This window comes from Xenopus tropicalis, chromosome 6, assembly GCF_000004195.4.
Source record: "Xenopus tropicalis strain Nigerian chromosome 6, UCB_Xtro_10.0, whole genome shotgun sequence".
NCBI classification, from domain to species: domain Eukaryota; kingdom Metazoa; phylum Chordata; class Amphibia; order Anura; family Pipidae; genus Xenopus; species Xenopus tropicalis.
Window position 1 is genome coordinate 119394138 of NC_030682.2, and position 20664 is coordinate 119414801.

Genomic DNA, 20664 nt, shown 5'->3' on the forward strand with positions numbered 1-20664 from the left:
CACTTGTATCTTGCTTTTTGCAATGTTTATTCCTTATATTTGTTGTTTTTGACTGTTAATAGAAAATTCAATAAATACATAAAAAATGATATATTGAAATTGCTCATTAATCGGGGCCTTACTGGGAACCTCTGGAAGCTCAGGGTCTTTTTGCCCCTGTAAACCATGCAAGCCAGCCCAAGCAACAAGAAATGAAAGAACTGGATACAAAAGGTGTTTACAAGATGTGATTTGTGCTTAATAATGACTTGCTAGGGCGCTCAATTATTATTTTCTTTACTCCTGTTTGTAAACTAAAATGTATCCGTGAATTAATGTTTGTTTAATATGTTGTTTTGATTCCTGCAGTAGTTGCAAACTACTTATCACTTACAAAATTAACCACAAATGTAATTTGTCAAGGGGGGCTGAGATTTCTGCATTCAACTGCTGGTGTCCGTTAACTCCCTCTTAGCAACTGTATACATTTAGTAACCCATTAATCAGTTTATTTTGTATATTTTTGTTTTCATGGTTAATTCTGCTACTTTTGTTCTGGATGCTCCTATATCATCTCCCAAGGAGAAACTTAATCTAAAGGCCAGTCAATTCCAACCTTTCACTCCATGTAGTATTAATTTCCTCACCATCTCTGACCTGCAGTAATCAGCAAGGCTGAAGTCAGAGTTTCAAAATATAAGAGAAAAAAAAATACCTGCCCTATTTGGGTGAAACTTTCTAGTGACAAACTGGAGAGTAAAAAGTATCAATTTGTAATGGTTGGTGAACATTTTGGTAAAGTATTATTGTCTCTTAAATTATTGCTTACATTTTTTATGGCTCATTGAGGTATGGAAACATACTGATCAAAGGAGATCTTGGGAGCTGAAAGGGATGGAGCTAGACCATGATAGACCCTGGTACAAAAATATATTCAGACCCCTATCACGCATACATTTAACTTCCCTATTCTGAACTTTCTACGCCTCTATCTTTGGACCCTAGTACAGCAGTAGCAGTTCGTGTGGTAGTTCCTCCTTGTAGAGATGTAGAAAGTACCTGAATGGCTGGTTTGAGAAGGAGTAAGCAATGTGCCAAACTCTAGGGATACACAGGGATATAAACAGTATCGTACTGGCCCACCAGGATACCAGGAAAACATTGGGCCCATAAAATAAAGAGATTGGGTGAGGGAAGTTTGGAGAGTGGGCCTATGGTCTAAGGTTTTCTGGTGGGTCCCTGAGGTCCCAGTCCGACACTAAATATAACCTGCTTCTTTGTGTAACTTTGTTTTTCCCCTTTTTGGTCTTACATCTCGAATAAACCTTGCCCAGTGCTTCAAATATAGTAAGTACAACACAGTGCTTCATTCTAAAGTAGGAATATCCACAATAAATAAAAAATATTTTTACATATTTCTGTTTGCTCTATTCTTTTATTATTATTATTATTATTATTATTTATTAAGTGTAAATTTGTTCAATATAATCGTGCTCCTTTTCTCCACCTCTCAGTAGTATATACGAGCACATGAAAGTGTATTGTCATTTGTAGTTTGATCATGGGTCAGCACTGGATTGGTTAATTACTTACACCATTTCATTGGTGCTTCATCTGTGATATTCTCTCATGTTCATATGTGTTCGCTATTGTATCAATGTGACCTTTAGCATATGAGTAAGTGCCCCCAAGGCACAAAACTTGTTAGGCTTTATATGTATATATATATATATATATATTATATATATTATTCAAAAATAAAAAAGGCTTTATATGTCCTATTAAAAGTTATTCTTTTATTTAAAATAATTAATTCGCTGCTGCTTGGGATTTTTGGATTGGGATTGTTCTCACTATTCAATTCAGTTTTTGATCATTTTCCATAACCCTTAGGGGCACATTTACAAAGGCACGAATGCTCGAGCGTTCATGCGAACGCTCCGAGCGTATTTTCGCCGATTTTTTCGGGCGTCCGGACGACTTTTTCGTACGCTGCACGACTTTTTTGTACGCCGCACGACTTTTTCGTACACCGCACGACTTTTTCGGACGTTTGCACGAAAAAATCGGAAAGGTTTTACCACTGTTTACAATTGTTCGGTACGAAAATTTCATGAATTTCGGATCGCCAATACGATATTTTCGTTTTCAATCCGATTTTTTCCCATTCGTGATTCGGATTCGTGGATTAGTAAATGTGCCCCTTAGAGTGGGGTTCAAGCTGTGAGGCAACCCATATTTACTGTTACTTGGACTTGTTTATAACTTTTTCTACTTTTTATATGGACACAACATAAGCACACGGTCATTTATTTTTCATGCACCTGGGATGTAATATGCAAGCCACTTATACCCTTAATGGGACTGCACCTGTAAGTGCACTGCAGAAACAGATAACTAGCATTCAACCCAAACTTGCCAATAAGATCACAACAAATGGGCAATGAACACTCTATATACCCCCAACATGCCAGTAAGATCACCGTAGAAATGGCTGGATGGATGGATAGATTAACCCTAGACTTAGTAAAGTCAATGCAGTAATGGACAATGAGCATCCCATTAAGCCCAGACAAAAAGACAGGTAGACTGAGCAACTAGAATGGAGCAGCACTGAGTAGCAGAGCCCACAGGAGGAATGACTGCCTGTAAGGCTAGCATAGGGAGAGGAAGAGATAGTAAGACACTGAAGCAGTTAATTAAACATGGATGTCAGCAAACGGGGTGGAAGGCAGATGCATATAGTCATGGGGGCAATCAAATACTGAGAAGCAGCCCCACTGTACTGCTGCCTGCACATCTAAACAGATACTGTGAAACCAAGACAAATTTACTTACCAGCCAGATGGATCACAGTTAAATCAGTAAGGGAAGGCACAATCTAGTCCTGGACCATTTCTGACAAACGTGCCCCCGGGAGGTACCCGCTCCCTCACACACCTCTCCCTCCCTGGTCTCCCACCCCTGAAGGGCATCGCATGGGCTCCTCTGAGTGCAGCCAGAAGTTGTTGAAGAGGAAAAGAGGACCAAAAAGCGGATAGGCTAATATATGATGGTGGGGTTGATGGAGTCAAGGACAGTGGGGGGAGGATGATATCAGGGGTGGGGTAGATGACAGTTTTAGAAGGTTGGTTGGGGTGGCAACCCTAGTTAAAATATGTCAATAATAATTGCTGCACTCTCAGAACAATACTGTGGGGAAACTAGATCCAAGGCAGTTTGCATTGGAAAACAGCATACAAATTAATGGAGTGGTATGGATTTTACATTTTCAATGAGGGCCAAGCAGTATTTGCATTCTAGCTATACTGCTTGGCCTGGTGCCACAATCCCCTCAAACCGATCTTGCTTTCTACCAAATGTTAACTTGCCCACAACAACCACCCTCCCACATGTACATTTGTTCTCTAACAACCCACCCCATGCCCTTGCTATTCGCACGAGCAGTATACGTTCTTGTGAATTCAATTCAACCCCTCTTTAGTCATTTGTGCACCCCTCGACTATTGCGCCCTAGGCAGCTGCTTGTACTGCCTACCCCTAGTTCTGGTTCTGCAGAACTGAAAATAAAACTCAATGTAAAACATTGCAATCAAGAGACAATATAGTCTCAACATTTTTATTATTAAATAAGAAATAAATAGGTAAGAAGTACATTAATAGATAATAGAACATATCAATAGCAGGAGTGTTACAATCTAGCTCTATGTTTTTTGAATTTTGGCAGCTGGGGAGTTCTCCGTCTCCTCATCCGTTCTTTTTCTCTTTCTTTCCAGCTGCTTTACACTGGCTGCACACTGGCTGCTTGGACTAGATGTAATTTTATCCTCTTTTGGAATCTCACTTGATCCATCAGTAGATTCATGATGTTCTGATCTATCTCTGAGCCAGGCCCAATGAGATGGGTTATGCTGGGCCATCAGCTCATCACACTCTGATTTGGACACGATTGCCCTGTAGTCCATCTGCTGTAAGAACCTGTCCCACTTCCTAATGAAATTTCTGCGCTTTTCTTTCAGGTTCTTTCCTAAAACCCAGGCAAGCATGGCCATCTTTGGGATATCTGTATCTTCCTCAATCTCATGTGCCAGGTACAGGGACACAACAAAGTTCTGCCGAGTAAATTCATCAATCTTTAGTCCCGCACGCTTGAAATATATAAGCACTATAGCAAGAAGGTATTTGTCTGCTATTTTGTAAAAGCGGTCCTTTTGAAGGAAAGACATAATCTTTTTATCACTAAGAAGCTGGAAATATGCCTCAGCTTCAGCCTCTTCTACATGGGGATTATTTTCCTCCAACATCTCATCAAATTTAGAATTTATTAGTTTATCTTTTGTCTCAGTCATTTTTCTTTTCAAAAAAAGTGTTTAAATAATTTAAGTAAAAACAGTTCGTAAGCCTCTAGGAAACACCTCCGATCTCCTCCTAAGATCTCGTAAGATCTCCTCCTAAGAGAAATCTCTGTAAGTGATGTCATGCCCAGTAGTGCATATGTATAAGAACTGGGTACTGGGCATAGCTGTGACATCACAATGTTAGCAGTGACACAGCTGGCAACATGGCATGAACCATGGCAGAGTAAAGAAATAATAATAATTATATATAATAATAATAATATAATAATAATAATAATAATCACAACTCAACTGGGCCCCTTTTCATGGTGTCAACGGTGTCTGAGCTGCTTGTTTATCAGTCATAGCTTTGTCTGAAATTGTTTCCTACTTACATTGTAAATATGCGTAGGGACCCATAGGGTTAATATGCCCCTATGGCTTTAAACCCTACCATTTCCTATATATTCTTATTACTGGGCAAAGACCCATGTATCTAGTTAAGTTCTGTTTTAACTCAAAATAACCTTCTGGCGTCCATTCTTTCAATTACTTTGCACACAGCTTAAGTGAGTTTAAGTTGCTCTACACCCTTGGATACCCACATAGTGAAAGCCCATCTTGAATGTTAGAGTCTTATGTAACCCATGCTCTAAAGCCTATCTAGCTGGTATTGCCTGTTTTCACAGCCAAATAGGAGTTACATATGTATATATGTTATAAATAAAAGTTTTACCAAATCTATATTTGAATTTGTTCAAATACCAAATCTTCCACTAAATATTTGTCCAGTTGCAAATCAAATCCAGCCCTCAGTTTACATATTTGAACTTAGGACACTAAGGGAACTTAATAGCTCCATGTATGGTACAATTGCCTACTTTGGACAACTCAGGGTGGTCATTGTGAGTTATAGGCATAGATAGAATTAAGAAAGGGATCAGAGGTGAAGATTTAATCCCTGGATTATTACAACTGGAGACCAAGAGGGGTATATATTTTACAGACTAGGAACCACTTGGTCTCAACAGTGAATATAATGTAACCAGTGTTGGACTGGCCCACCAGGATACCAGGAAAACTCCTGGTGGGCCCAGGTGTCAGTGGGCCCTCCTGCTCCTGACCATTTGGCCTGCTTCATGGTCATTCCCTATTTCTGAATGGGAATAAAGAGGAGAAATAGATGGAAGAATAGATGTTAGCCTGTAAATAAAAGAGACTAGGAAAAGTTGGGTGAGTAAAGTTTGGATAGTGGGCCTATGGTCTAAGGTTTTCTGGTGGGCCCCTGAGGTCCCAGTGCGACACTGGATATAAATATGTAATTTTTTGGGTAACCTTGAGAAGGAGACAGAAGGAAGCCCAAGCTTGGAGATAATCCTGGGGGAAGGGAGGATCCGGAATGGAATAAAATGCACACAATTTTAATATAAAACAAAGTAGTTTTACACAGTACCTCTTTAACAAACCACTGACAAAATGCTGGTCCGATCCATTCCCGTGCGTGCATACCACAATCTATCCAAACAGCTTTCTTATAAGAATTTGTACGTTTCCCCAACTGCAAAATAAAATGTAAAAATGAAAATCCCAGCACTCTGGCTCAGCTAGTTTATATGCAGCAGCAAAATCCTAAAAATTTAATTTATTATTCTACAGAATGATTAACGAGCCTGAAGCTCTAGGGAAGACAAAATCTAATATTCATATGTCAGGAAAGATCAGTTCACCTTCTACAAAATAATTGTGGATAATAAGGGAGAGTCCAAACCCTTTCTTTTTAGCTTGCAAAAAAAGCTGTTTATAATTTAAGGAGCATAAAAGTTTTAAGGGAAAATATACATTCAGTCTAGGTAGGGTTTAGTTTCTTTTAAAAAACTTGGACAGAAAATGCTGCAAATTGTAAAGAAAGCTTTTTCACATCCTGACATCCTGATGGCTAAAATCTAACAATTCACCAGCTAAGAGTGAAGACACATGGAGCCACTTATTAGTAGCTACTTGTCACAGCTACTAAATGCCAGAAAATACCCTGCCATAGACAATGCTGAGAATTGCCTCTGCTAAAACATAGCTTGAGACAATTATCAGTAAATGATCAGCATTGTCTATTTTAGTAGCCATGACAAGTAGCCAGGGGCGGGCCGAGCTGACCGGGTGCCCTAGGCAACCCGGTCGGCTACCTCGCCCCTGCACCACTTTATCGCAACCCCCCCCCCCCCCCCGTGTGTGTGGTTTGACGCGCATGCGTAGTTCAACGAGGGGGCGGGGCGTGACGCAAACCTGTACTAGGGTTAGGCAGAAGAGGCTCCTGCCTGGTGCCCCCCAATCATTGCGCCCTAGGCAGCTGCCTCTTCTGCCTAACCCTAGTTCCGGCCCTGCAAGTAGCTGCTACTAGTAGCTCTGTGTGTCTTCACCCTAGAGGAAATAATTTCAAATGAATATGATGAAAATAATATGGTGCAGTTAAAACATATTTTTTTTATTTATAGAAAAAAGCATCTTGAACATAAGAATCCTGATGCATTCCATGCCAGAAAAGACAAGGGCACTATAGACTTATGATTAAGTGCCCTTGTCTTTTTTGGCACAAAATACACCAGGCTTCTTATGTTTGAGATGCTTTTTCTTTAAATAAAATAAGTTTTAACTGCACCACATTATTTTCAATGGTCCAGTTCTTCATTTCACATTATATAGTCAATGGCAGATGTCTCTTCCCTGCCCTTAAGGTTCCTTCTTTGCTTTTAATCTTTAGAGGTTTTTGGATTTTTTACACTATTTTGTTGTGCCACAGTACAAAAAAGTAAAGGTTTTGGTCCAGTTTCACGACTTTTCTGCGACTTTTTCCCGCTTGGACTTTATCAGTTCAGACATTCTTGGAAATCAGTTTTAGTAAATCTGCCCCTAAGTCTAAGCCAGGCAGATTTATTGCTTCCAGGTCCGGACACAACGAGAAGAATTTTTAAGCATACAGGTGGATTGTCCCCCTCATGGGGCCTTACCCTCGCACATGTGGTATATTTGTCATCCCAGAAGTATAAAAACGCAGTATGAATGTGCTGATTCACAATGAAACTTGTACAAGATGAGGTATAAAGGTGATAGAAGGGAATGGCATATACAAAACAGATGGTCACTGGTAAAACAGAAGACCATGCGTCTATCTAGACCATATTAAACCAGCAATCAGTTTGATGCAATCACACCATTGTATTCAGGCACTATGAAAACATACTGTAGCTACTAAATACAATCAGTGCACATTCTGAGCACAGGAAAATTATGCTTATTGAATTAGTAACTGACCAGAGCTGGGCTGGGATTCAAAAGATTCAATAAATAGTGACTGTCTGTTGCATCTTACAGCAGCCCCTCTGGCATTTGCCAGCATTCACGTATTGCCAGTCCGGGCCTGTAACTGACTTACATACTAATTATTCTTTAGCTAAAGAAACATACTGAACAATGGTGTACTGATTTTTGGGAATAGGACACATAACACAGTTTCGGTGCTTGGCCCCCACTTAAACAGGCAATTCAATTTGGTTTATTTTCACTACAGCTGTTTGTTAAAATCTTATCTTTGCGGTATTTAAAGGTCTATGCAGCACACTGTATTTTGACTTTTGTGGCCCATTCATGGATAATGGCAGCTATCAAAATCTCCTTGCATTTCACTGCCAGTGTCGGCCACTGGCAGAGTGTTCCTCTTGCTTTTGTATGGGGTAAAGGGTAACTGCTCACAAGTAAAAAAGGTTGGGGACCCCTGCCCTAATATTTATTTGTTATTATCAGCAATTGTACTGTTCTATAAGTGATTAAAACAGCATTCTCTTAAGCCAGTAGCATTTTTATTAAAATTCCCAAATGTTAAATCTTATATTGACTCCACACTCCAGCATGTGTGCGTGTTGGTTTCATTTATAGGTTCAGATACAGGATCTGTGTTCCAGAACAGTTGAAAACTGAATTTTCCAAATACAGGCTTTCTGTAATTTAGAGTACCATGCCAATATATTATAATCTAATATTCACAAATAAAAATATAGTAGTTTTGTACTTTGGCATAGATTTATGCTGGGTTATTTGCTAGATTTGGAGATTTTTGCATAACAAAATCCAGAACCCATAAATTGTTTTCCAGGCTTTTTATTTGTACTTCAATTTTTATTTTTAACAGTAATTGGTTAACACTATCTCTGAGCAACCTTTTAAACAGCTTCCCACTATTGATGTTAGAGTTACGGGTCGATAATTCCCTGGTTGAGATCTATTAAGGCATCTAAAAGGGAGAGACATCCTAACTGAAAACATTATTACTTCTTTCAGAAAAGAGCAAAAACACATTTTATCTTCCACCAATGCCACTTTCTATGTTTGTTCTAAACTGCACAATAAGATTTCTTAATAATAATAATGCAAACAAAAGTAATACATATTTTAGATAAAGTATTTATGAATAATTGTTAAAGCGCACTACTACTCATGTCACGAAAATATTCATCAGCCTCCGAGTTCACTATGTATTGTCGGTTTGGCAATAACTATGTGCACAAGTTAAACACCCCTTTAGGGCAGTGCTGTCCAACTTCTGTTGTACCGAGGGCCGGAATTTTTCCGACCTACGTGGTGGAGGGCCGATAATGGAAGCCAGTTTTGACCACTCCCCTTTTTGAAACTGCACCCACTTGAAACCACATCCATGTTATCACATGACCATACCCATATTAATGGTTTTAGTACAGCAAAAACCTGCCATACTCACTCTGCCCGCCCTACCCTGCCTGTGTGCCATACTCTGCCTGCCCTACCCTGCCTGTGTGCCATACTCTGCCTGCCCTACCCTGCCTTTGTGTGTGCCATACTCTGCCTTCCCTACCCTGCCTGTGTGCCATACTCTGCCTGCCCTACCCTGCCTGTGTGCCATACTCTGCCTGCCCTACCCTGCCTTTGTGTGTGCCATACTCTGCCTTCCCTACCCTGCCTGCGTGTGCCATACTTTCACTGTGTGTGCCATTCTTGGCTGGTTTGTGCCAAACTTGGCCTGTGTGTGCCATACTCTGCTTGCCCTACTCTGCCTGTGTGTGCCATACTCTGCCTTCCCTACCCTGCCTGTGTGTGCCATACTTTGCCTTCCCTACCCTGCCTGTGTGTGCCATACTTTCACTGTGTGTGCCATTCTTGGCTGGTTTGTGCCAAACTTGGCCTGTGTGTGCCATACTCTGCCTGCCCTACTCTGCCTGTGTGTGCCATACTCTGCCCTTCCCTACCCTGCCTGTGTGTGTGCCATACTTTCACTGTGTGTGCCATTCTTGGCTGGTTTGTGTCAAACTTGGCCTGTGTGTGCCATACTCTGCCTGCCCTACTCTGCCTGTGTGTGCCATACTCTGCCTTCCCTACCCTGCCTGTGTGTGCCATACTCTGCTTGCCCTATGCTGCCTGTGTGTATGGCACACACAGGCAGCCTACAGTGACACAATGCTGGCACTGCTCCTACAGTCTGCACAATAACTATATATTAAAAAACTTTTTAATTGCAGTACCACCTCAGTATATGTTCTTTTTGTAGTATGCAGGGATTATTTGTGGGTTTCTACTGCTCCTGAGGTGTGAACAGGGGAACAATATGGGTGATTACAGCCTGAGCCTGAGGTGTGAACACTTCAGGGGGTGAACAATGCAGAGATTAAAAGGTGTGAACAGTACAGGGGATTACATATTTAAACAATACAGCCTGATTACAGCCTGAATCTGAGGTGAGAACCATGCAGGGGGGGCAGTTAATCACAGTACTGATACCATTTAAAGCTTACACAAGAGTAAGCCATCAAAGCAGCCAGACAGGTGGGGGGCCACACAGAGGGGGGCCGCCAGTTGGACAGCACTGCTTTAGGGTATTGATTTCTGATGATCTGGAACTCATCATGGAATGTTCCTATGCTATGCCTAGAACTGATTTATTACATAACCCATTATATCTTTTACAAATTTGTGCCAAAGTCTAGACAAATCTAAAATTCTGTTCCTCCACTACTGTTCTTAGCAAACCTGCATAGAAAATATAAATTCAAAGAACTTGGGGATAGGTAAGTGCGACAGATTTATTAAGAGAGGGGGTTTATTTAAATACAGAATAGATGCAAGTATTAACTTTTTAATTTATAACTGTAAGATCTACTTAGGGGATGATTAGATTACCTTAAGCACAAATAAAGATCTGCCCTCGTAAGACTTTCCAATGGAAAATAGAGAAACAAGATCTGGATGGGTTTTGTTCATATAAAACATCCATGACTCAATCTGAGAGAAAGAAAAACATTCATTAGTGACATTTGTACATAAAAAAAATTAATAAAACAGCAAAATTATGTATTTATAAATCTACAAGCTTATACCAAGGTCCTAGTAAGGGTGAATAATATTATTAATATTATATCTTACACTGTTACCCCCAGGGTAGCAATGTTTCCTAGATAAGAAAGCAAAAAAAATTACCCACCACTGATAATCTACCTCCCAGACTCCTGTGTCTCCCCTTCAGGTTATATAAGGGCACTGGCACGCAGGGAAATTTTTCACCCACTAGGGCAGTGTTTCTCAACCTTCCTAATGCCGTGACCCTTTAATACAGTTGCTCATGTTGTGGTGCCCCCAACCATAAAATTATTCCTAAGACCATCGGAAATATGTGTTTAGGCGACCCCTGTGAAAGGGTCATTCGCGCCCATAGGTTGATAACTTGCACTAGGGAATCATGCTCCGCGCAGGTGATAAAGCACCCAAAAACTACCTTTCCATGGCCATAAGTATAAATCTTGTAGATTGTAAGCTTTTTTGGGCAGGGCCCTCTTCACTTCTTGTATCGGTTATTGATTGCTTTATATGTTACTCTGTATGTCCAATGTATGTAACCCACTTATTGTACAGCGCTGCGGAATATGTTGGCGCTTTATAAATAAATGTTAATAATAATAATAATAATAAAATTGCCGCTGGTATGGCACTTAATTGTCATTTGTGTAAAGATTAAATCCTTTTGTGTTTGTGACTTTACATGCTCATTGCCTTTTACATGCATTGTAACTCTCCCACCCACTTAGATTGTAAGCTATATGGGTTAGGGACCTCCATCCTACTGTATTCAGGCATGGGACCTGTTATGCAGAATGCTTGGGGCCTGGGCTTTTCCAGGAAGGGATCTTTCCATTATTTTAATCTCCATATAAAAAAAATAATTTCAACATTAATTAAACTTAATCAGATTGTTTTGTCTCCAATAAGAATTTATTATGTCTTAGTTGGGATCAAGTACAAGGTACTGTTTTATTATTACAGAGAAAAAAAGGATTCATTTTTAAAAATTGGAATTATTTGGTTATAATGGTGTCAGTGGGGGATGGCCTTCCCGTAAGGATAATAGATCCCATATTTAAATATAATGTACTGTTACTCTTCACAAGTTAAATATTGTGCATTTGCTTGAAAAGATGACTAAAGTTTATAGAATAAAAGGTGCTGGGTAGCCATGGGAGCAGCCATTCAAGTTGAAATAGGGCTTTGTGGCACAGGTTTAAAGAGCAGATAACAGATAAACTGTGTAGAATACAATGGTTTTATTACAACACTGCAAGATGAACGGGGCTCTCTGCAGAGCTATAGAATGAAAGCTTCTCTCATATACAATAGAACATTTGTTACCAACAAATAGGTGCTGGATAACCAGATTCAAATTTTAAATATAAAAAAACCCTTATCAGTTTATGGCATTACTGGTCCTTTAACACTTGGCACACTGTGTTGTAAAAAATGTGCCATGCTACTTATAAAAATAGAACGTTGTGTCCTGAGGATGATGGTGTTCTTTATAAACCTTGCTTTTTTGCCAGGGGCTAGGTTTTAGTGTGGTTTCACTATTTTTCTATCCTTAAGAAAGGAGAACTAAGGCTTAACTAAAAAGGTGGATAGAAATGTTGTACATTCACAGACATATATAAACATATATACATAAACCATATATATACGGACAATAATAACTGTAGATATTAGTATCACAATAGCCTTGGATATTCTGATTGTTCAAGAACTCATCCAGGCCCCTCTTAAAGGCATTAACAGAATCTGCCATTACCACATCTCTAGGAAGGGCATTCCACAATCTCACTGCCCTCACCGTGAAGTTCCATTCCTCTAATCTAAAGGGGTGGCCTCTGGTGCGCTGATCATTTTTATGGGAAAAAAGAACCCCCCCATTTGCCTATAATCCCCTCTAATGTACTTGTACAGAGTAATCATGTCCCCTCGCAAGCGCCTTTTTTCCAGAGAAAACAGCCCCAACCGTGACAGTCTAACCTCATAGTTTAAATCTTCCATCCCCTTAACCAGTTTAGTTGCACGTCTCTGCACTCTCTCCAGCTCATTAATATCCTTCTTAAGGACTGGGGCCCAAAACTGCACTGCATACTCAAGGTGAGGCCTTACCAGGGACCTATAGAGAGGCAAAATTATGTTCTCATCCCTCAAGTTAATGCCCTTTTTTATGCAAGACAGCACTTTATTTGACGTAGTAGCCACTGAATGACTCTGTCTGGAAATGCTTCTCAAGGATCCCCCCAATACACTACCATTTAGTGTGTAACTTGTGTTTATATTATTTCTACCAAACTGCATAACTTTTGCACCTGCTCACCTCCTCATTAAAGGAAATTAAATTAGTCTGGCAGGATCTGTTAAACTTATAGTATTGTGAACTGCAATGTATTCTTATTACCCCTTCCAAAAGCTTTCCTACTACTGATGTCAGACTAACAGGTCTATAGTTTTTAGGCTGAGAACGGGATCCCTTTATGGAAAACGGAAACACGTTAGCAATTGGCCAGTATGTCGGCACCATGCCAGACCTCAATGAATCCTGAAAAATTATGTGAAGGGTTTGGCAATCACAGAGCTAAGCTTGTTTAGTACCCTGGGATGAATACCACCCGGTCCTGGGCCTTTGTTCACCTTTACATGTTCAAGTCTCTTTTGAATTTCCTCCTGAGTGACCCATGCATCAGTAGTTATATTACTAGAATTGGGTCTATTAAAAGGGAAGGCTTCATTAGCTGGCTCCTCAGTTGTAGAGACATAAAAAAATAAGAGTTCAGAATATCTGCTTTTTCCCTGTCTGTATCAACAGAGTGCCCCCCTGTGATAATAATGGTCCCACATCTTTTTGCTTCATTCTTTTAAAAAAGTTGTCATTCAGCATATTTACAAACCTACTAGCTTTTTCTGACTTAGCCACCCCATTACTCCAGTCAATGTCCGGATAATTATGTCCCCTATAATAACAACTTGACCCAGTTGTGAAGCCTCCTCCATTTGCAATTATATCTGGACCTCATCCTCCTCATCTATACGGGGTGGTTTATAGCATACACCAATGATCATTTTCTTTGTAACCTTTAGCCCTGCTGAAATCTCTACTCAAAGGGATTCCAAACTGTCCCTTGTAATTTCTTAAGCACCTGGCTTTAAACCTGACTTTACATAAAGACAAACCCCTCCACCGTTTTTAATCCATCTGTTCCTGTTAAATTCACAGCCCAGTCACATGTTTCATCCCACCGGGTCTCAGTGATACCAATTAAATAATAATTTTTATTTTCAGTACATGCAATAGAAAAGTCAGCCTCATTTTCTGCTTGATAATTTGTGACGAGCCCTAAGCCTAGCTTCTGAACAGCTGCACAGAGCCTACTGAGCATGTTCAGTGTCACTGACACTTCTAACAAAATCCAAGATGGGGAGCTCCTGTGACGACCTGGATCATTGCTACTATAGAGATGCTGAAACTAGGCTGCTGCAGTAAGCTTAGTATAAAAAATATGGCATTTCTAGCCATGTTAAATTTAAAGTTTAGTTCTCATTTAAGAAAGGTCAGAAAATGTCACCCATATTTAAAATACATAAATATATATAAATATACATTGTATACATTACAGTACATTGTAACTATACATGAGCTTTGGGAATATATGATATACAATCAGTTGTGCTCGGCAGTCCCACTGTCAGTAAGTGCAAAGCTTCTGGTAGATCACTACTTACCTCATGCAAGGGATGATATTCATTGTAATTATATTTGGACAATGACCTACGCTTTCTTCTTGGTCTGGATACCTGTTGTGCCTCGAGCATCGTTTGCACATTATTTACTAGGATCCTAAAGAATACAAACCAGATTACTGTGAGCTAAAATGAATAGCTTCCTGCTCAAATACTCATGTGTGTATTTAGCTTTAACCAACACAAACATAAAGAAATCAGTGGAACACTGGTCCACAACTTCAAATCAAATGTTTTTTTTGTTTGTAAAGAATGTTAAAAAAGCATAATAATTAAGCTATTGAACCTCTTATCCGAAAACCTTTTTTGCAGAATGCACTGAAACATGGCAATGCCATTACCTATTGTGTCATGTTTAAAAGAACTCTTCAAAGTCTGCATAAACCCATGTCTGTAGTGACATCAAGGCACGGTGCTTCACATTACAGATGAATTCCCGGCCGAGTAACTAACTGCACTGGCCCCCTGCAAGAAAATCTTCGGATGGGCTCTATGTAGAGTAGCAAACTCAAGCCACCCCCTTCCCCCCGCCAGCTCTGTACCATCCTGTGCGCTGCTTTTAAATTCCTGCTAGCTGCCAGCTCTCCTGTCTAAGGGTCGGCAGGTGAGGGGATTTACAAGCAACAGGGTCTGCTTCTTCTACTGTTACACCACTAATTCCTGGTCCCAATAAGTGTTTCTGTATATCCTTATTAAAAATTCTAAACCTTTAAAGAATAATATGCAACTAGAGTTGGAAATATCTTATGGCACCATTACTAGTTCTTTTCTTCCTTATAATAATGTAGGGACCTATAGGGTTAACAATACCTATAGCTTTACATTCCTACACTGTACATTACTGGCTCATAAGTAGACCACTCCCTTTCACTCTCATAGTGTCTAGCAAAGAGGTGGATCTTCCTCTTTGGCTGCCTCTGTTGAGCCAGGTGGATGTTCCACTGAGTCTGGGATCAACAAGGCCCCAGAAGAGTTCTGCCATAGAGGGACCAGTACCTCTAGTGAACTCGGGGACCAGGGACCCCGTGAACAAGCAATAGTAGTTTCTAGGAAAATGAGATATACCTGTAGCGGCAAGGAAAAGTATAGGAGAGCTCATATATAATTCCTTAAAATACTATACACGTATCTTACCTGTGCTGGACTTTCTCTTTTATCAAGTAGGATAGTAGGACATGGGAGCTGTTTCCAGAAGTGTGCACATCGGTTACTGTGTCTTTTTCTATGTGGTTTATACTGCTGGGCTGCCAGAGGTCCACCTGTAGAGCCAGACATAACAATACATTCTCCAGAGACAGCGGAAGATGCACGTCTTAATGTGGACAGGACAATCTGCAGTAGGTGATGTATTCACACATATCTCTAAAGCACAATTGATATATGTTCCATGATATCAATCTCCAATGGACGACATACAAAAATGTTATTGTATATTGCAAAGGTTGCTTAACATAAAAGCTATGACAATAAATATCCCGTAGCGTTGCATATTTGTGTCTGGCAACCAAATCCCATTACTACAAACGCAATGAATCCATTATGAAGATCATTTGGTAGCATTTCTATGTTATAGCTATACATAGATATAACAGAAGGTATTGTTTAAAATATAAAAAGGTCTATTATTAAGACAAATTTTGTATCACCCCCAAAATCTTGTGTATGTGCCAAAATGGGGGACCTAATGCTGATGCCTATGCACAGGCTACACTATTACAGACCATAAGGAGGGAGGGGGGGATGAGAGGAGTGCGGTGACATCTAGGAAGTGCTGCATGGAAAGTGAAAGCAATTAACTTCCCACTCCCGTGCCACGGGTATAGAAACGGGGCAGGCAATATATGATTGAAAACTGAGATTTTTAAATACATTTTTGACAGGTATTGATGATTTAGGTTTTATGTTTAATTTGCTTATATGTCTAGGTGAAAGGTCCCCTTTAAGATACAAAGAGATGGCAGCTGCACAGGGTTTAATGCAATATAAATTTATATTTATATATACAGTAGGATGATACATTCTTATTTCCTGTGTTGATAACCGAGGCTGATATAGTGGCAGAGGGTGGTGCATCTAGTTATACTGCCACTGATACTGGCTGCTGTGGTCAATTTTAAAAAAGTAAATCAATAAATATTGTGCCCCTTAGCTGCCCCCTTCCCTGCACGTACTGTACATGTCTGATCTATTCTAAGGATTCCCAATATATCTAGATTTTAAAATACATACACACATTTTTTTCATATTCAGAGGTCCAAGTGTATAATTTTTTATTTAATTTACAATCCTAACAGCATATTATGGGCCATTAATATTCATACTAATGCTCTTTAAGAAACCTGCCCTGATTTGTGAATCTTTGATGGATGTAGTCTAGATTTTCAGTGAATTTATTCATATTTAAATTGCAAACTCTTTTGGTCAAGTCCCTCTTTACCTCTAGGTAATGTAATCCGGATGTTCAATTTTTAATACCCAGATATTGTACAGTGCTATGACATATGCTTCATAAATACATGATACATTATTAATATTATTAATATTAATTGTAATACTTTGATTGTATTGTATGTATAATTTGTTTATTAATTTATACTTTTTACAATTTTATGACTTTTAGGTCCAATTTGTATGTGTAATTTTAGTATTTATTATAGGCTGTCCAGCCACTTTTTAAAATACATTTAATAAATGTATTTATAATTGATAGTAACCTCTGTATTGCATAGTGCATTGACTGGTATTGAATGTATAGGGGTAACATTTGTAGCCCTTATAGTAATGAAGGGTTTATCACTGAGTTTCTTCATAACTGACACATTATTTTTATTCTTCTCAAATCTGAATATAAAAATGAGGGATTTGGTTAAGTTCAGTATTCGACTGAATCTTTTTTGTAGAATTTGGAATTCTGCCTTATCCAATAACTAGAGATTCGGTAAATATTTAAACAGCGTGTACATGATATACACATATACAAGCCAACTCTTTCCCACCACAAGACCACTGCTTTGCCAAACTCACGTTACTATGTTTTTACTTTGCCTTGAAAATTAAGTTAATTTGTTTGTCTGTCCAGGATGCTTGATGTGGCAGCATAACAGGTGTCTGCAGTTATTCAGCCGGTGGGCAGAGAAACCTGCCATATTGTGTTTGGGCATGTAGTGCGGAGAAAGACCTGCCATACTGTATTTTTAGGGTGCAGTGGAAGAGAGAGAGCTCAATGCAGAGAGAGAAACCTGCTATACTGTGTTTATTATGACAGGGAGAGTGCTACCATACTGTATTTGGAAAATGGGCACAAAGCCCAGGCATCCAAGCTACTAGACAAGCTAAAAAGCCACATAATCAAAAAAAAATTTTTCACCTAACCTAAACTGCTGTTTAGTTTTTTGCACAAAAACACACCTCAAGTAGATATAATTTATTTACAGCTTGATGGTTGCAACTACCAAGTACCAATGTCACTCATGGAAGCACATAGCTGCATTCTGTATGCTGTATCTATAGTGCAGGTCCTGCTACTGTGCTGTCCCTGCAGACTGTCACCATATAGTTCAACTAAAATATTTTTGCCCTACCCCTGCCATTTCACTACACCTTAGATCAAGCAACCTGTTACAACCCCAAGTGTGCCCATAACCTTTATCTGTTTTCTTAATTGGCAGAAACTACTGAAGTATTGCCTAACATAGTACGTATGGGATTTCAGACTTCATATCTGCTAAGCTGGAAGAGAAATTGCTTGTCACTGATGCTTCAAAGATGAATATCTCAAAATCCACTTCTTTCAACTTAATGATGTGCTGAGAAGACCTCAGCAGAGTATAGAGATCTAGCACAGAGGCAGGGGGTAATTAAGGCCAATAGGTAGCTCAGTACATGCGAGTGATGGACAGGAGATACATTTTGTACTGAAAGTGGAATTCGTTAGAAAGCCAGAGAAGACAGGTTTTATCAACGGGAAACAGAGTGCAAAGAAAGGAATAGTAATATGATCTTTGCAACACCATAGGTATCGACTGATGTATGGGGATATGAGTTGTGGGAAACCTGGCATGAAATACATTGCAACAGTAATGAGACAAGGGTATGTATTTGATTTTGTTTCCTGTGGAGAGACAACAGTTGGGTAAAACATATTCTGTGTTTGTGTTGTGTGCTTGTAGAAACCTTCACAAAATCCTACAGGGAACATTGGCACCCTCCTGTATTGCTGTCTTTTAACTGAGAGACAAGAGACAAGGGATGAAAACATAATTTTGCCCCTTTATAGGTCCCTGGTAAGGCCTCACCTTGAGTATGCAGTGCAGTTTTGGGCTCCAGTCCTTAAGAAGGATATTAATGAGCTGGAGAGAGTGCAGAGACTGCAACTAAACTGGTAAAGGGGATGGAAGATTTAAACTATGAGGTTAGACCATATATATATAACACAAGGCCCGGGGGCCAAATCCGGCCCACCTGGCTGCTTTATGTGGCCCTTGGTGAGTGTGTCTGACCATCCAGCCTAATCAATTTCCATTTTCCTCACATAGTAACTAAGACTAAGGGGTATATTTATCATGCTGTGTAAAAAGTGGAGTGAAGCATTACCAGTAATGTTGCCCAAGGCATCCAATCAGTAATCAGATTTCAACAGTAGCAAAGCATCTATTGGCTGCTATGAGCAACATCACTGGTTATGTCTTACTCCACTTTTTACACATTGTGATAAATATACCCCTTAGTATCTTACTAAGTATATTAATAAAAAAATTTGGCCCGCCACTTAGCCTGTGTTTTAGATTTCGGCCCCCTTATGTGATTGAGTTTGACACCCCTGGGTTAGACTGTCAAAAGGCGCTTGCGAGGGGACATGATTACTCTGTACAAGTACATTAGAGGGGATTATAGGCAGTTGGGGGATGTTCTTTTTTCCCATAAAAATGACCAGCGCACCAGAGGCTCCCCATTTAGATTAGAGGAACAGAGCTTCCATTTGAAGCAGCGTAGGTGGTTTTTCACGGTGAGGGCAGTGAGGTTCAGGAATGCCCTTCCTATTGATGTTGTAATGGCAGATTCTGTTAATGCTTTTTAACAGAAATCTTATAATGGCAGCATGGTGGCTCATGGGTAAGATTCCAGAGCAATATGGTTGACTGTAACCTATAAATTGAAGCTTTTTCTGCTTTTCCTACGGAGTAGCCTGTGCCGATCTCCTAATGAATTAGTCAAAAGTGCAGGAAAAGGCATACCCCCCAACTGTCCCGCTTTGAGCGGGACAGTCCCGCTTTCTATAGCACATCCCACTGTCCCGGATAGTTCCCTGAATGTCCCGAATTTCTGTAATAGATTACGAAAATGCGGGACATTCATAGAACGATCCGCGACAGCAGGATGAGAGGTCTTAAGCTGAGCGCTCCAACTCCTTACGCTGCTTCTCTTCTTATGTGGCTCCTTCTCCGGCGGTCCCAGGCCCTTTTATAAGGTTGCGCCCGTGCGTAATGACGTCACACGTACACACAGGGCGCAAGCTTATAAAAGGGCCTGGGACCGCCGGAGAAGGAGCCACATAAGGAGAGAAGCAGCGCAAGGAGTCAGAGCGTGTATGGGGGGCTCTGTGTATGGGGGGCTCTGTGTATGGGGGGGCTCTGTGTATGGGGGGGCTCTGTGTATAAAGGGTACTGTGTATGGGGGGCTCTGTGTATAAAGGGTACTGTGTATGGGGGGCTCTGTGTATGGGGGGCACTGTGTTTGGGGGCTCTGTGTATGGGGGGGCTCTGTGTATGGGGGGGCTCTGTGTATGAAGGGCACTGTGTATGGGGGGCTCTGTGTATGAAGGGTACTGTGTATGAAGGGCACTGTGTATGGGGGGCACTGTGTATAAAGGGTACTGTGTATGGGGGGAACACTGTATAGGGGCACTGTGTATAAAGGATACTGTGTATGGGGGGCACACTGTATGGGGGGCACTGTGTATAAAGGGTACTGTGTATGGGGGAACTGTGTATGGGGGGCTCTGTGTATTAGGGGTACTGACTCCACTGTGTATGGGGGGCAAAACTGGTAGATAGTTAGAACTCACTGACTGCCTTTTCTCTATATTTGTATTTTATATGTAGGAGTTGCTATTTTGTTTTCCTTAGGTAGTACAGTATGAGGGTATAGTACATTTGCATCTGATCCCGCCATTTCAACTATATAAAAGGAGTATTTTTAGAAAAAAATGGGGTGTGTTAATTGGGGCGTGGCCACAAAATGG

General features: G+C 40.2%; 2 protein-coding genes across 2 annotated transcripts in view; both read right to left on the reverse strand.

Annotated features, from left to right (window-relative positions):
• cpa6 (carboxypeptidase A6) overlaps positions 1-20664 on the reverse strand; it is a 63597-nt gene that overhangs the window by 17391 nt on the left and 25542 nt on the right. Inside the window, 4 exon segments of the mRNA NM_001126533.1 lie at positions 5770-5874; positions 10515-10616; positions 14406-14520; positions 15558-15682. Coding sequence (NP_001120005.1) covers positions 5770-5874; positions 10515-10616; positions 14406-14520; positions 15558-15682 — 447 coding nt within the window.
• LOC116411673 (speedy protein 1-A-like) lies at positions 3459-4545 on the reverse strand. The gene has a single exon (XM_031904442.1). It carries the CDS (start codon positions 4326-4328, stop codon positions 3684-3686), a length of 645 nt encoding a protein of 214 aa, XP_031760302.1. The 5' UTR covers positions 4329-4545; the 3' UTR covers positions 3459-3683.